This window comes from Pezoporus wallicus, unplaced genomic scaffold (assembly GCF_028554395.1).
Source record: "Pezoporus wallicus isolate ANWC-B61680 ecotype Strahan unplaced genomic scaffold, APGP_CSIRO_Pwel_v1 contig_8018, whole genome shotgun sequence".
Classification (NCBI taxonomy): domain Eukaryota; kingdom Metazoa; phylum Chordata; class Aves; order Psittaciformes; family Psittacidae; genus Pezoporus; species Pezoporus wallicus.
In genome coordinates, this window is record NW_026637800.1 from 19301 (window position 1) to 31746 (window position 12446).

The 12446-nt window shown below is 48.3% G+C and overlaps 1 protein-coding gene and 1 pseudogene across 1 annotated transcript; one reads left to right on the forward strand and one right to left on the reverse strand.

Annotated features, from left to right (window-relative positions):
* Window positions 1-1394: 1394 nt before the first annotated feature.
* LOC130598318 (olfactory receptor 1052-like) lies at window positions 1395-2376 on the forward strand (annotated as a pseudogene).
* Window positions 2377-6538: 4162 nt separating this feature from the next.
* On the reverse strand, window positions 6539-7492 carry LOC130598320 (olfactory receptor 8I2-like). Its single transcript, XM_057407629.1, has one exon. It carries the CDS (start codon window positions 7490-7492, stop codon window positions 6539-6541), a length of 954 nt encoding a protein of 317 aa, XP_057263612.1.
* Between the last annotated feature and the right edge of the window lie 4954 nt (window positions 7493-12446).

Genomic DNA, 12446 nt, shown 5'->3' on the forward strand with positions numbered 1-12446 from the left:
CCACAGTAATGTCTCCCAGAGCTATATTCCCTTTAACCCTGACCCACAAACTCTCTGTGGACTGCTCACCTGTCCCCAGACAGAGTTCCATACTCTCCAGCCTATCCCTAACATAAAGGGCAACTCCCCCTCCCCGCCTGCCAGGCCTGTCCTTCCCAAAGAGCCTGTAACCTTCCATTCCAACACTCCAGTCATAGGAGCCATCCCACCATGTTTCTGTGATGCCTATTATATCATACCCCTGTAGACGTGCCCGCATCTCTAATTCCTCTTGTTTGTTCCCCATGCTACGGGTGTTTGTATAGAGGCATCTGAGCCGAGCTCCAACTGAAGCCGGCTCATTGGCTGGAGCGGCTGGGATATCTCTACATTGCTCCAGGCATTTATTATAGGTTCTGGCAACTGACTGGGTGTGTTGGAATGGAATGATGCTCCCCTCCCCCAACACATCTAGTTTAAAGCCTTTTAATACCTGAGCTGGAGAAGATAACAGAAGTTAAGTGCACTGACTCTCTGTTAGACTCATCTTCCACACTGAGGGGAATAGTTCTCTCTGTGCTGGAACCTGACCAAAACTGCTAGTAGTGATAGGACAAAGGGTAATGGGTTAAAACTTAAATAGGGGAAGTTTAGGTTGATCTAAGGAAGAAGTTCTTTACTGTAAGGGTGGTGAGGCACTGGAATGGGTTGCCCAGGGAGGTTGTGAATGCTCCATCCCTGGCAGTGTTCAAGACCAGGTTGGACAGAGCCTTGGGTGAGATGGTTTAGTGTGAGGTGTCCCTGCCCATGGCAGGGGGGTTGGAACTGGATGATCTTAAGGTCCTTTCCAACCTTAACTGTTCTATGATTCTACTGACAGCAGTGTGCCAGCTCAGCCTATTTTTGCTGTCTAGGACAGGACTCTCTGCCCCAGGCTGCCAGGGAAACCTCCTGAGACTCGAGTATCTCACTCAATGAGTCGTTGTGGGCAGCTGGGGATCCAGCAATGCTGTATCAGAGCTGGGGTGATGGATTCAGGGCTCCTGGGGCATCACACTCAGATGTTTTCAGTCTTTCTCATGGAGCAAATGGAATGCACAGTCCCTTTTTCTGCCTCCCTAATGAAATGTGATGACCAGTTTGCAAGTTCTTCACCTCTTCTCCAGTTTTCAAAGATTGGGTTTGGGATTTTAAAAGAAAAGGTCTGATTTATCCTCATGATTAAGGGATTTCTGAAGGGTTTTTGGATGTGTTTCTCTGCCTGTGAAGATTCACCAACAACCACAGTTAGATGTTGCCTCAACTATCAAATCTTTATTGTTCTAATGTCCAGCCTAACAGAGTACATGCAAGCCACACGGCATTGCTCTTCCCTATTTCACTCCATCTTTCCTCCTTCCCACAGGGATGCTGCCATGCAATACAGTAACAGGGCTGAAGGCAACCACACCGCAGTGACCCACTTCATCCTCCTCGGCCTGACAAGCGAGCCCAAGATGCAGACTCCTCTCTGTAATCTTCTTCATGATTTATCTCATCACTCTCATGGGCAAACTTGGGCTGATGGCAGTGATCAAGACAAGCCCCCGGCTGCACACCCCCATGTACTTCTTCCTCTGCAATCTCTCTGTTCTCGATCTTTGCTGCTCCTCTGTCTTTGCTCCAAAGCTGCTTCTTGCCTTCTTGCTGGAAAACAAAACCATCTCTTACCCTGCCTGCTTCCTGCAGCATTTCTACCTCCTCATGTTTGTGACCACAGAGGTGTTCTTGCTGGCTGTGATGGCTTATGACCGCTATGTAGCCATCTGCAACCCACTGCTCTACACGGTTTCCATGTCCCAGGGGGTCTGTGTTCAGCTGGTGGCTGCATCATACATGGGGGGGATTTTGAACTCCCTAATCCAAACCTGCTGCTTGCTGCTGTTGCCTTTCTGCGGTCCAAACACCATCAACCATTACTTCTGTGACACTAACCCTTTGCTGAAGCTCTCCTGCTCCAACAGTCACCTCAATGAGCTTTTGCTTGTAATTCTTCATGGGAGCATTTCCATGTCTGTGCTCGTCCTCATCATCACCTCCTATGTACACATCCTCTTGTCCATCCTGAGGATTAGGTCTGCTGAAGGAAGGCACAAAGCCTTCTCTACTTGTGCCTCCCACCTCCTGACCGTTACCTTGTTCTATGTCCCTGCTGGGCTCAGCCACATGCAATCAGCTTCCAAGTACTCCCTGGAGACAGAGAAAGTCACTGTTGTGTTTTACACCCTCCTTGTCCCTATGCTCAACGCTCTGATCTACAGCTTGAGGAACAGGGATGTTAAAGATGCCCTTAAAAAAGCAACAGCAAATAACCTCATTGTGAGCTGCTCATTGACCAACCCAGTCCCAGCTGGTTGATAGAACTCCTCCTCTTTCCCTTTTTAACTTGTTTTGTGTCAGCTGTCTGGAGGAGGAAGGAACTGAATGTCTTTACAGGAGCAGGTACAGCACATTCTAACCATGCTTTAAACTCTGCAGAGGCTCGGTGATGTTAAGCATCCCCTCAATGTAGGTCTCTGATAAATATTCTCTTGTCATCTCTTGGGGTTTTTGTTTTGGGGAAAATAGATGTGATATCATAGGAGGTGGCAAAAATAAGCCCATGAGGAATTTCCCTCTTCAGTTTAACTTTAGAAGTTGCACTGATTCAAGCAGTCATTCATCCAGAGGTAAGTTCAAAGGGGGATGAAGGGTTTTGAGGAGGTACATCCGAAAAACATCACTTTAATTTGGGCTAATGCAAGGAAATGCATAAAATCCTATTTGCTTCCAGAAGGATGTGCAGTGCAAAGTAAGGAAATGGGAGGAGAAGCAGAGCCACTGAGTTGCCAGAGGATGAGCATGGTACCTGCTGTGATTGAGCATTGGGAAGATGCTGAATCTCTGTGTGACCAGCACATCCCAGCCTGGAGGCAGCAGAGCTGTGTCTGTCATCCTGCACCTTCCTTCCTACCACTGCAAACATTCAGCTCAGCCAAAGAGGTCTCAGCACAGTGTGGGTTGGAGGGAGCTTAAAGGCCACCTATTTCTAACCTTCTTGCTGTGGGCTTCATCTCACATCTGGTTTAGGAGAAGTAGCAGCTGAGAGTAGGATTTTCCCCTGTTGCCAAGGATTTTAGTGTGATTGAATGTAATGTCTTTAGGGAGAAGTATGTTTTTTTTCCCCTATTTTCTTTTTGTGGGGCTGCTGTAAGTGATATTTCCTCCCACCCAACTCTTCCCCAACACAACCTGTTAACTGAGAAGGTACCACTGAGGAATGCTGCAGAACTTCATGCTCTGCAAAGCAGAAATAACCAACTGCAACCTGTTAGAGACCTTTAGCAATAAGCTCTTTATGTAGCAAATAGAGACCTGGAGACAGACACAGACAAGGAGGGGGAGATGTTTATAACACTTAGTTTCCATTAGAGCTTGCCTTGTCCCTAGCTTGGACACCAGAGGGTCTTGCCTCTCATTGAGAGCTGTTTGTGCTGTTTGCATGATGCAAGGTGCCTCAAGGGAGCAGCCAGGACCAGTTATTCCCAATGGGAAGGCAAGCTGGGAGCTGAAAGTGGCCACAAAGCAGAGCACGGTCCCCCTGTGCCTGAGCACAGCAGCAGCTTCCACTGATAGCCCAGGGGAAACTAAGAGTCAAGTTCATGGTTGCTACTGACCAGGAGCAAGCCCAGTTAAAGCACAGCCCTGGAAGTGGGCCCAGTGCCAGGACTGAGCTTAAATAGAGCCTGAGCCTATGTCAGAGGGTGTGTGAGAAGGACCCAGGTGATGCTGGTCATGGCAATTACTGTGGCTGCACTCCCTGATGTCTGAAGGAGAGGGGAACTGGGTTTTCCACCACGCAATGCCCTAAACACAGTGGCAGCTCTGCATTCAGCCTCCTCTGGTGTATTCCTGTGTGCAGAGGATGAAAGAATGGAGGAGAAAGGAGCAAAGAGCTCCTTTATTGTGTTAATGAGAATCATCCCTCCTCAGTTATGCAAAATCATGGAATCATGGAATGGTTTGGGTTGGAAGGGAGCTTAAAGCTCCTCCAGCTCCAATCCCAACCCCTTCCACTGGAGCAGCTTGCTCCAAGCCCCGGTGTCCAACCTGGCCTTGAACACTGCCAGGGATGGGGCAGCCACAGCTTCTCTGGGCACCCTGTGCCAGCGCCTCAGCACCCTCACAGGGAAGAGCTTCTGCCTAAGAGCTCATCTCAGTCTCCCCTCGGGCAGGTTCAAGCCATTCCCCTTGGCCTGTCCCTACAGGGCCTGATGAAGAGTCCCTCTCTTATTCTATCTAAATAAGTTGCTTCACATGTTGTGTTCTCCTTTCTTGAGGAAATTGTCCAAATGTCTTATTTTTCATGAAAACTCCATCAGAAACTTTGATTAAAAGCTTATAAAGTGAGCGTTTCACTTCACACCAACTTAAATTAGATTTTGACTGGTTGCCATTGCATTCATTCATTATACATCACAGTTCTTTGCAGAAGACCATGGTTTCCAAAGGTGCTTATTTTAAACCACAAATTTATTCAGTTTGTCATTATACAAGTCCATGTTCTTCCAGCAATTGTACAGTTCATTAAACAGAAATGGTGTGTTTGGATTAAATGTTAAAACCCCTCCATCTACTGTTTCATTTAGAGCATCTTCCCCCTCAATAATGTGATGACATACAGAAGGGGATGTGACATGGTCAAATCCACAAAGCACAGACCTGGTACTGAGCATCCAAAAAGGAAAAGATGTAAGGACCACACATCCCAGGAAGATTTTAGTTGGGACACACTTCTGGCCACACGCTAACCTATGTGTGCCTATCACAAGTCCTTAGCACTGCTCCAGCTCACTTACACGGGATAAATGTATTGGATGCTCATATCAGGTATCACAGAATCCCAGGCTGGTTTATGTTGGAAGGGACCTAAAAACTCTCAACTTCCAACCCCTGCCATGGGCAGGGACACCTTCCACTAGAGCAGCTTGCTCCAAGCCCCTGTGTCCAGCCTGGCCTTGAACACTGCCAGGGATGGGGCAGCCACAGCTTCTCTGGGCACCCTGTGGTGGCACCTCAGCACCCTCACAAGAAGAATTCCTTCCTTACATCCAAACTGGATCCCTCCTGCTTCAGTTTGAACCCATCACCCCTTGTCCTACCCCTACAGTCCCTGATGAAGAATTCCTCTCCTGCATCCTTGTAGCCCCCTTCAGACACTGGAAGCTGCTCTGAGGTCTCCAAGCAGCTTCTCTACTGCAGGCTGAACAGCCCCAATGTTCTCAGCCTGGCGCCATACAGGAGCTGCTCCAGCCCCTGAGCATCCTCGTGGCCTCCTCTGGACTTACTCCAGCAGCTCCGTGGCCTTCTTATTTTCCCTGCAGAGAAGGACTTGGGGGTGCTGGGTGATGAGAAAATGAACATAAGCCAGCAGTATGTGCTTGCAGCCCAGAAACCAACAGTATCTTGGGCTGCATCCAAAGGAGAGCGGCCAGGAGGTCGAAGGAGGTGATCCTGCCCCTCTGCTCTTGTGAGAACTCACCTGGAGCATTGTGTGCAGTTCTGGTGTCCTCAACATAAAAAGGACATGGAACTGTTGGAAAAAGTCCAGAGGAGGCCATGAGGATGCTCAGGGACTGGAGCACCTCCCATATGAAGACAGGCTGAGAAATTTGGGGCAGTTCAGCCTGGAGAAGAGAAGGATGCGTGGAGACCTCAGAGCAGCCTTCAGTATCTGAAAAGGGAGTTATAAGAATGCTGGGAATGGACTCCTCATTAGGACGGTAGTGACAGGACAAGGGCAACAGGTTAAAACTTAAACAGGGGAAGTTTTGGTTGGATACAAGGAAGAAATTCCTTCCTGTGAGGGTGGTGAAGCACTGGAATGGGTTGCCCAGGGAAGTTGTGAATGTTCTATCCCTGGCAGTGTTCAAGGCTAGGTTGGATAGAGCCTTGGGTGACATGGTTAATGTGAGGTGTACCTACCAATGTCCAGGGGGTTGGAACTGGATGATCTTAAGGTCCTTTCCAACCCAAACTATTCTATGATTCTAAGACTCTATAGACACGAAAACTGTATCAGAACTGACAGGGATACCAGAGATTTATTTAAACTTTGGTCCTTCCCTCAGGTCTTCAAGCTCGTTTGGGATGAACAAGTATCACCAGGCACTGGAGACAGTGGTCACTGCCTTACCTCAAGGATGAGCCTCCTTTTTGTGGGCACTACTTTCATTTAGCACCATTTAGACACAAAACACCATGGTGCTGTCTCAGGTGTGCTATTGAAGAGCTGATACTTATTTGAATGAATTCTTGAAGGCTAAGGCCCCGCTTAAAAACACCTGAAGGTGTTTGAAGACAAAAATTTGTTGTGCTGTTTCTCCATACCCTGCACTTGCTGTGTGATCTCCTTATCTCTAATAATGACCAGTAGTGAACAATAATGACCAATAACGGCCAGTAATGCTCAATTCCATAATCACATATTCCACATATTCCTTCCTTACCTCCACAGTACTGAAGAGCTCCAAACGTGCTTTCAAACCCTGCATAGATGTGGCAGCAGCTTTCGCTCCCACAGCCTCCTCAGAGCCCCCTTCACCTCCTTGTTCCTCAAGCTGTAGATGAGGGGGTTGAGGGTTGGGGTGAGGATGCAGTAACACACAGACACCATCTTTGCCTGATCCCATGAGGATGCCTCATGAGGCTGGACGTAGGTGAGGATCCCGGGTGCATAGAAGATGATGATGGCAGCCAAGTGGGAGGCACAGGTAGAGAAGACCTTCAGCCTCCTTGTGGCCAAAGGGATCTGCAGGACGGTGTGGAGGATGTAGGTGTAGGACACCAGGATCATCAGGAGAGAGCCAACTGCATTAAACACAGTGTTGTAAAAAAGCAAGACCTCATTTGTGCTTGTGTCTGAGCAGGAGAGCTGCAGGAGGGTGGGCAGCTCACAGAAGAAGTGGTTGATGCTCCTGGCCTGACAGAAGGACAACCTCCCTGCCAGCGTGATGTGCACCAGGGAGGTGAGGAACCCGATGGTGTACACCAGCACCATCATGCCATAGCAACGTGCCCTGGTCATGGCAGTGGTGTAGAGCAGGGGCTTGCACACAGCTGTGTATCGGTTGTAAGCCATTACCCCAAGCAGGAAGGTCTCACAGATAGCCAGAGCCAGGAAAATATACATCTGTGCAAAGCAACCCCAAAAGGAGATGTGGCTTCTTCCCAGCAGGAAGGTCTCTAGAGCTTTTGGGATGATAGCAGAGGAAAGGCAAACATCCATGCAAGATAAGTGGGTCAGGAAGAAGTACATGGGGATGTTGAGGTGGGGGTCAGTGTTGATCAGCAGGATCATCGTCAGGTTCCCCAGCACCATGAAAACATAGAGGGATAAGAAGACTGTGAAAATGGTGGTTTGGAGCTCTGGGGCATCAGAGAAACCCAAGAGGATGAAGCTGGTTAGAACAGTGAGGTTTCCTGTATCTGTCATTTCAACAAGTTGATGGATTTGGATTGAAATGAAAGGAATCACTGAAATACATAACTACAAGAGAAATAATGTGGAAGTTTAGTTGGAGTATAATCCACAAAGTAAATGCAATAGAAAATGGTGTATTTGTAACGGTGTATTTCTGTCTGTAACTCAAGATCTGAAGTCAAAGAGGTGAAGGAGCTCATTACACAGCCTGAAATTAAAAGAGAATAATTCTACAATGATTGATATACACATCACTAATGAAACAGTGAGAAACATCATGTCTATCCAAACGTAATACAATAAAACCAAATAAGTACATCACAAAATTTGGAAAACAGAAAAGATGTTGTATTCTCTTCACTGATTTCTGGGAATTTTAAGGATTATTTTTCTCCCTTTTTTGTATTTTTCAGAGTGGATCAGTGCTCTTCTGTAGATTCATTACTTGTGCTGCATCCTTTTCATCACAACACAAAGCCATGTACTTGAAATTTCCTTTAGGTTCTAAGTTTATCTGCTTTTGAACACCCCCACCCTGCATAATGTTAAGGGAAAGCAGTGGTCTTGGCTCCAGCAGAGCTTTGCTGTGGTTGCAGTGAGCTTCCTATGACCAACCCAAATATCCACCTAAGGGTGTAAAATACAAAACATACCATATATAAACCAAAATTTTAAGGCTTTAGCTTGGATATTCTCATGCTAAAATATCGCTAAATCTGTTGTAGATGGGGTCAGGAATACTGGTGTTTTTGAAGCAAACCTACTAGGCATACTAGGGCACTTTTATTCACACCATGGGTTATCATAAAATGGTTTGGGTTGAAGGGAAATTAAAGCTCACACAGCTCCAAACCCTGCCACGGGCAGGCACACCTTCCACTAGAGCAGCGTGCTCCAAGCCCCTGTGTCCAACCTGGCCTTGGACACTGCCAGGGATAGGGCAGGCACAGCTTCTCTGGCCACCCTGTGCCAGCGCCTCAGCACCCTCACAGGGAAGAACTTCTTCCTTATCACCAACCTGAATTTCCCTGTTTCAGTTTAAACCCATCACCCCTTGCCCTATCGCTACAGTCCCTGAAGAAGAGTGAAATTCAACATGCCATCAAGCATGTGAGAGGCAGCATGACCAGAGTCAAACTGGACCCACCACCCATCAAACCCTTTTGTACCTGCTTGGTTAAAGAGGAAGGTGGTGGTGGATGCAGTGCCTGCAGCTCCTCCTGGAGACCATGCGATGGGTTGAAGGAGAAATGCCTGGGAGCAGGATGCTCCAGGCTGGCTGGTGGAGGGGTTTTTATCTCATAGGAGGCATTACCTCAGAGGCTTGTGTTGTGCAAACTGTTCTCCCAAAGGACCCTCCTCCCTCGGATAATTAGTTTGACTTGATCAGCAAAACAACCTCTCAATTCCTCTCTCCCCAAACTCCTTCTGGCTGCATCAACACCTCCAAGACCAGTTCTCCTGCAGAGACCTACCCAGGAAGACAGGCCCAGGACAGTTTGCTTTGTATTTCCCCATCTGTCACATACATCTTCCTTTCAGTGTTTCCCTGAGGAAGCCCTTTACATCCACAGGGTTCATCTAATATTGCATTGAAGGGAGCTGAAAACAAGCACAACAAAGCATCCTCTCTGTGGATGGTTTGTGCTGGTCCTGGGGAGCCCTTTCCAGGGGACCCAGGCCAGCAGCACCCTGGCTGTTCAGGTGGAAGCAGGACCCCAGATCCTCCCACCTAACAGCACTCAGGCCCTTTACACCCCTACTTAAATTTGCAGCAGAGCAGATGCTCAGACATGACTTCTCCCCATTTAGCACAAGGGCTTTGTTGACCAACAGACTGTCAGAGCTTTATTTCTTAGAATCACAGCCTGTTTTGGGTAGGAAGGGAGCTTAAAGCTCCTCCAGCTCCAACCCCTGCCACCTGCATGGACCCCTTCCACTAGAGTAGCTTGCTCCAAGCCCCTGTGTCCAACCTGGCCTTGAACACTGCCAGGGATGGGGCAGCCACAGCTTCTCTGTGCACCCTATGCCAGCGCCTCAGCACCCTCACAGGGAAGAGCTTCTGCCTAAGAGCTCATCTCAGTCTCCCCTCTGGCAGGTTAAAGCCATTCCCCTTGGCCTGTCCCTACTGGGCCTTGGCCAAAGACCTCCTTCAGGTTTCCTGTAGGCCCCGTCAAACACTGGAAGATGCTCTGAGGTCTCCACACAGCCTCTCTTCTCCAGGCTGAACAGACACAATGTTCTCAGCCTGGCTCCATTTGGGAGGAGCTCCAGCCCTTGACCATCCTCGTTGCCTCCTCTGGACTTGCTCCAGCAGCTCCAAGTCCTCCTTGTGTTGGGGACACCAGAGATGTATCAAACCCTTTGGTCCTACCCTCAGTTCATAGAATCATAGAATCGTTAGGGTTGGAAAGGACCTTAAAATCATCAAGTTCCAAAGCCCCTGCCATGGACAGGGACACCTCACACTAAACCATATCACCCAAGGCCTCGTACAACCTGGCCTTAAACAGTGCCAGGGATACAACATTCACAGTCTCCCTGGGCAACCCATTCCAGTGCCTCACCACCCTAACAGGAAGGAATTTCTTCCGTATATCCAACCTAAACTTCCCCTCTTTAAGGTTTAACCTGTTGCCCTTGTCCTATCACTGCAGTCTCTAATGAAGAGTCCCTCCCCAGCATCCCTATAGGTCCCCTTCAGATACTGGAAGGCTGCTCTGAGGTCTCCACGCAGCTTCTCTTCTCCAGACTGAACAGCCCCAACTTCCTCAGCCTGTCTTCATACAGGAGGTGCTCCAGCCCCTGATCATCCTCGTGGCCTCCTCTGGACTTGTTCCAACAGTTCCATGTCCTTTTTATGTTGAGGACACCAGAACTGCACACAATGCTCCAGGTGAGGTCTCACAAGAGCAGAGCAGAGGGGCAGGATCACCTCCTTCGACCTGCTGGTCACACTCCTTTGGATGCAGCCCAAGATAAGGTTGGTTTCTGGGCTGCAAGCGCACACTGAAGCCGGCTCATGTTCATTTTCTCATCAACCAGCACCCCCAAGTCCTTCTCCACAGGGCTGCTCTGAATCTCTTCTCTGCCCAACCTGTAGCTGTGCCTGGGATTGCTCTGACCCAGGTATAGGACCTTGCACTTGGCATGGTTAAACCTCATGAGGTTGGCATCAGCCCACCTCACAAGCGTGTCAACGTCCCTCTGGATGGGATTCCTTCCCTCCAGGGTACCAACCGAACCACACAGCTTGGTGTCATCGGCAAACTTGCTGAGGGCACACTCAATCCCACTGTCCATGTCAGCGACAAAGATGGTAAACAAGACCGGTCCCAACACCGATCCCTGAGGGACCCCACTCGTTACTGGTCTCCAGCCGGACACTGAGCCATTGACCACAACTCTTTGCATGTGGCCATCCAGCCAGTTCTTTATCCACCGAGTGGTCCATCCATCAAATTGATGTCTCTCCAATTTAGAGACAAGGATGTCATGTGGGACAGTGTCGAACGCTTTACACAAGTCCAGGTAGATGCCATCAACTGCTCTGCCCCTGTCCATCAGTTCCGTAGCCCCATCATAGAAGGCCACCAAATTGTTCAGGCAGGATTTCCCCTTAGTGAAGCCCTGCTGGCTGTCACCAAGCACCTTGTTGATTTTCATGTGCCTTAGCATGCCTTCCAGGAGAACCTGCTCCAAGATGTTGCCAGGCACAGAGGTGAGACTGACTGGTGTGTAATTCCCCGGGTCATCCATTTTCACCTTCTTGAAAATGGGGGTTATATTTCCCTTTTTCCAGTCATTGGGAACTTCACCTGACTGCCAGGATTTCTCAAATATGATGGCCAGCGGCTTCGCCACTTCGTTGGCCAGCTCCTTCAGGACCCGCGGATGGATCTCATCAGGACCCATGGACTTGTGCACGTTCAGATTTTTAAGATGGTCTCGAACCAGTTCCTCTCCTACAGTGGGCGCAAGGTCTTCATTCTCACAGTCCCTGCATCTGCCTTCCAAGACTTGGGTGGTCTGTTCAGAGCCTTTGCAAGTGAAGACCGAGGCAAAGAAGTCATTCAGAACCTCAGCCTTCTCCAAATTCCGTGTAGCCAGTTTCATTGAGAAAATGCTTATGAAGTAGGCAATGGAGACAATGGTCACTGCCTTACCTCAAAGCTGAGCCTCCTTTTTGTGGGCACTACTTTCATTTAGCACAATTTAGACACAAAACACCATGGTGCTGTCTCAGGCCTGCTATTAAAGAGCTAATTCTTATTTGAAAGCATTATTGAAGTCTCAGGTCATGCTTGAAACCACCTTAAGGTGTTTGAAGAGAGCTATACATTATGCTGGCTCTTCATACACTGCACTTGCTGTGTGATCTCCTTGTCTCTAATAATGACCAATAGTGAGCAATAATGACCAATAACGGCCACTAATGCTCAATTCCATGATCAGATATTGCACATATTCCTTCCTTACTTCCACAGTACTGAAGATCTCCAAATGTGCTTTCAAACCCTGCATAGATGTGGCAGCAGCTGTCGCTCCCACAGCCTCCTCAGACCCCCCTTCCCTCAATAATATTAAGAATGTCAGGTTTTGTCTATCATTCAGTTACACGACTTTCAGTCAATATAAAGTGTGTATATATACATATATTCACACACATACGTATAAATAAGTCAATATGAGGTAAATTCTCTTTGAGAGAGGAAAACACCAAGTTCCCAAGGCCAGTCTTGGCTGAACACCACAACCACCACCAACACACTTGGAAGCAAGTAGGTATTTTAAGGCAAGGAGGGAGGGCAACACCAGAATAAATAAACTGCAGGGTTCCTCATAGTTCCTCTCAAGCCATTGACACATGGAAGTCCTTGAATTCCTGAGTAACTGCTGGGAAAAAGGAATTACTTCTCATCTTTTGGGTGCTGCCAGTCCAGTGTGAGTACATGAGGAATAAATA